The 3,969-nt window shown below is 35.0% G+C and overlaps 2 protein-coding genes across 2 annotated transcripts in view; both read left to right on the forward strand.

Moving 5' to 3' along the window:
• The window catches only part of LOC107641480, a gene marked incomplete in the record, with an annotated part of 2,037 nt that extends 1,589 nt beyond the window's left edge, over window positions 1–448 (forward strand). Inside the window, 2 exon segments of the mRNA XM_021103177.1 lie at window positions 1–53; window positions 163–448. Coding sequence (XP_020958836.1) covers window positions 1–53; window positions 163–256 — 147 coding nt within the window.
• On the forward strand, window positions 1,009–3,372 carry LOC107644716 (chlorophyll a-b binding protein CP26, chloroplastic). The gene is made up of 6 exons (XM_016348644.2): window positions 1,009–1,308; window positions 1,744–1,828; window positions 1,927–1,977; window positions 2,089–2,209; window positions 2,528–2,662; window positions 2,876–3,372. The coding sequence occupies exons 1-6, from the start codon at window positions 1,107–1,109 to the stop codon at window positions 3,134–3,136; spliced, it is 855 nt and encodes a 284-aa protein (XP_016204130.1). The 5' UTR covers window positions 1,009–1,106; the 3' UTR covers window positions 3,137–3,372.

Consider the following 3,969-nt stretch of genomic DNA (forward strand, 5'->3'; position numbering starts at 1 on the left):
AGGTATTCTAATGTTGGAAATCCGTTCCGTGGTTCTGGAAATATTATTTCTGAGTAAGTACATTGCTTAATTATGCTTAGTTACCTTTATCTTTTTATTTGTTCAAAATTCATCTTTGTATGAACGTAATATGTGACATTTTTTGTGTGCTATTGTTAACAGGGATGAGATTACTGCCCTTGTGGATGACCTTGTGATTAATACTAAGAAGCTTATCAGGGCAACAACCAAAGAAATTGACAAGTGGAGAAGATGATGGAAGAGTCTTATGAATTCTTTTATGTATATTTGTATAAACCAAGATCTGTCTTATTCACTAAAATCATGGCAAACTCAATCAGCATGTTATAGACTTGTTGCCGTACACGACATGCTGAAATTTCGTATTAATATCCATTTAGATTATTATTTAAACTTGGTTAAAAATTGAGTTCCACCATTGTCTGAATTCTTGAATTTTCTTAAGTAACCAGTGAGCTTTATAAAGTAACCTCAATGTTTGCAAATAAAAAGAGAAATGCTTGTTTGACCCCTTTTTTTGGGGTATTCAACATGTAATTATGTGGATTTCATTTTAAGGGGTCCACCAATTTGAATTGATGAAATAATTTACTTCACAATAATGTGAAATTCTGTACATGAAATTGTGGCCCAAAACAACTTAAAACTGCAAAAATAAAAACTAAAATTATGTGGTAGCTATTTCTTCTGATGAGTCTGTAGAAAAATACAAAATCAGATTCCTGAAATGAATCCATGTTGCATAGAAGGTGAAGGGCATGTATGGTAGAAAAGCAAGTATGGGGTTGGATAAAACATGTTATCCAAAGTGAAGCAATCCACAAGCTTAGAATCCACCCACATCAGCACCATCATCCAGCACAAATCACATATCACCCAATCAAAACCCTGCATTGGATTACCATTTTCCAATATGGACCAATCAAATCACATGATCATGAATCTGACTTGGCAAGTCCACATCCACCAGAACCATGCATATAGTATCTCCTCATTCCACACCCTTACTACTTCCATTCTTCAAAACTTGTACACAAACACAACCTTCCTTCCTTCACCTGAGTCTGTTAGAAGCTTCCACAAACATGGCTTCAATTGGGGTGTCTGAGATGCTTGGAAACCCCATCAAGTTGAGTGGTGCAGCAAGGTCAGCACCATCAGCTTCTAGCCCTGCCACCTTCAAGACTGTGGCTCTCTTTGGTAAGAAGAAGGCAGCACCACCTCCTCCTTCAAAGAAAGCTGCTGCTGCTGTCACTCCTGCCAATGATGAACTCGCCAAGTGGTATGGTAAGTGGTTGCTCCTATCTTCATATCCTTTCTTTCTTTTGCTCTTTACCATATCTAATCTAGTTACTAGAAAAACTTCTACATGAACTACTTTTTATTAAATTACAAGTATTCTTTTACCGGAAATTCGGTATAGAATATGCTAATAAACTGAGAGAACCAAGGTAGCTAAGAAGTCCATAGAGTATAAACATGGTTGTGTTCTTTTGACAATGTAATTTGTTGAAATATGGTAACAGCGAAAGGAAGAGAAGGAACTAACAAAGTTTGACTTAGCAGTAAGAGGAGGGTAACTTCGCTATAGCCTATAATCTCCTAATTAGTCCTAATTAAGTTCTTGTAATGAACTAACAAAGTTTTTTTTTTTTATATACTCTAGTTGTACAATTCAAGGTAGGAAACTAGTTTCTGATCATTGCTTCCATTTGGTGACAGGTCCTGACAGAAGGATCTTCTTGCCAGAGGGTCTCTTGGACCGATCCGAGATCCCACCATACTTGACTGGAGAAGTGCCCGGAGAGTATGTGGATTCTTCTCTAGCTAGTCCCCTTTGAATCACAAACATTGTGAAACTTTGACTTGTTTTGCTTAATTTTTCTTTGATATTTGTTGATGCAGCTATGGTTATGATCCTTTTGGTCTCAGCAAGAAGCCAGAGGACTTTGCCAAGTATGTCCTAACACTTTGTTTCAAACTTGATATATATTTATGTGTGAGCTATGCTTTAAGGTAATTTTAATTGATTGGTAATGTTGAGGGTCGATTCGTGGTTCGATGCAGATATCAGGCATACGAGTTGATTCACGCAAGATGGGCAATGCTTGGTGCTGCTGGATTCATCATTCCTGAGGCCTTCAACAAATTCGGAGCTAACTGCGGTCCTGAGGCTGTTTGGTTCAAGGTTTGTAAGCTTTATAAGACCTTTCACTTTGTTTAAGTTCATTGATATATCATATATCAGCTTCATGACTCTCAATTCAACAAATGAAATTCTACAGAACTAATTACATGTACTAAGCAATGATTTACCTTTTGATCTGCTATGAGAAAAGTGAATTCAGTCTACTAGAATAGTCGAATTATAGCTACACTGTTTTTTTAACAAAGTGCAAAGTTATTTGTTGTAAACAGGCTCTTCTAGTGACTTGAGAGTTGAGATCACTATAAACTTTGATATAAACATAAAGCCAATTCAATTTTTTATATGTAATTAATGCAGACCGGAGCTCTTCTTCTCGATGGTGGAACGCTGAACTACTTTGGGAAGCCGATCCCCATCAACCTCATTGTTGCTGTCGTCGCTGAGATTGTACTTTTGGGTGGTGCAGAGTACTACAGAATTATCAATGGCCTGGTATGTGAAAGTTCTCAATTTGAATAATTGATTTTCAACCTTTATTAATACAATTATGTCAAAAACCTTTCTTACATTTGTAAGTAGCAGAGTAATGAATCCTCTTATTTATGTCTCAATACCAAGTTCTTATTTGGTAAACAGAAATATAGAATTTGCAACTAAACAATGACTGGTTTAGATACTAATTTGTGAGGTATGTATTGATGGTAGGATTTGGAAGACAAGCTTCATCCAGGTGGTCCATTCGACCCGTTGGGACTCGCAAAGGATCCGGACCAAGCTGCATTGTTGAAGGTGAAGGAGATCAAGAATGGAAGGCTTGCCATGTTTGCCATGCTTGGTTTCTACTTCCAAGCTTATGTCACCGGAGAAGGCCCCGTCGAGAACCTTGCAAAGCATCTCAGTGACCCCTTTGGCAACAACTTGCTCACTGTCATTGCTGGTTCTGCTGAGAGAGTTCCAACTCTTTGAATCAACCAATTCCATGTTCTTATCATCAAATGTTAATTAAGAAAACATGTACAATATGAAGGCATCATTATGAAGGCATTTTGCTTTTCTTCCTTTGGAAGCAAACTCACTTTTGATTTATAGAGCCTTATTGGTAGTGTGCCCTCTTAATTCTTCAACTTCTCTTCCATGCCTCATCAAAAGTTTATTATAGGAAATGGTTTTTCTAATTTGGAAATTTATTAAAGATATAATCATTCATATTGCCTTTTCCTATCAGTTTAAGCTTTTGGGATGAATGGTTTCTTGACATGGTATAAAAACTCTATGTCCGAAAATTCTAGAGTTCGATCCTTAGTATGAGTTGGTTTAATCTGCAATGTAATACAAAGTTCCTGAAACATATCCCTCAAGTTAACTAAAATTGTGAGTTGATGCATGAAAGTTGAAACTATATAAATTCTAAGTATAACAGAGTTATATGAAACTATTTTAAAATTTGGATTAATTAATTATGTTAGTAAAAATAATTAGGCTAATAATGAAAAGAAAACTCCAAAATGTAAAATAATAAATAATGTTTTACTTTTAAACATTCAAATATAAGATTAGGGGGTATGATTAGTGTGTTAATGATAAATTTTCTCATGAGCTGGCTTTTTTCCTTTTTTAGACTTGTGTTATTGTAAGATTATATTTGTCATGTGTCGGAGAAAAACAAATAGATATTATAATTCTTGGGTATAAAAAATGTATAATATCACAAGATGACAAGATAGATATTTTTAAGAAAATGAAACAATAATAATAATAACAATAATAATAATAATAACAAAAATAATTTAGGTATTATA

This window comes from Arachis ipaensis, chromosome B05, assembly GCF_000816755.2.
Source record: "Arachis ipaensis cultivar K30076 chromosome B05, Araip1.1, whole genome shotgun sequence".
Lineage (NCBI taxonomy): Eukaryota > Viridiplantae > Streptophyta > Magnoliopsida > Fabales > Fabaceae > Arachis > Arachis ipaensis.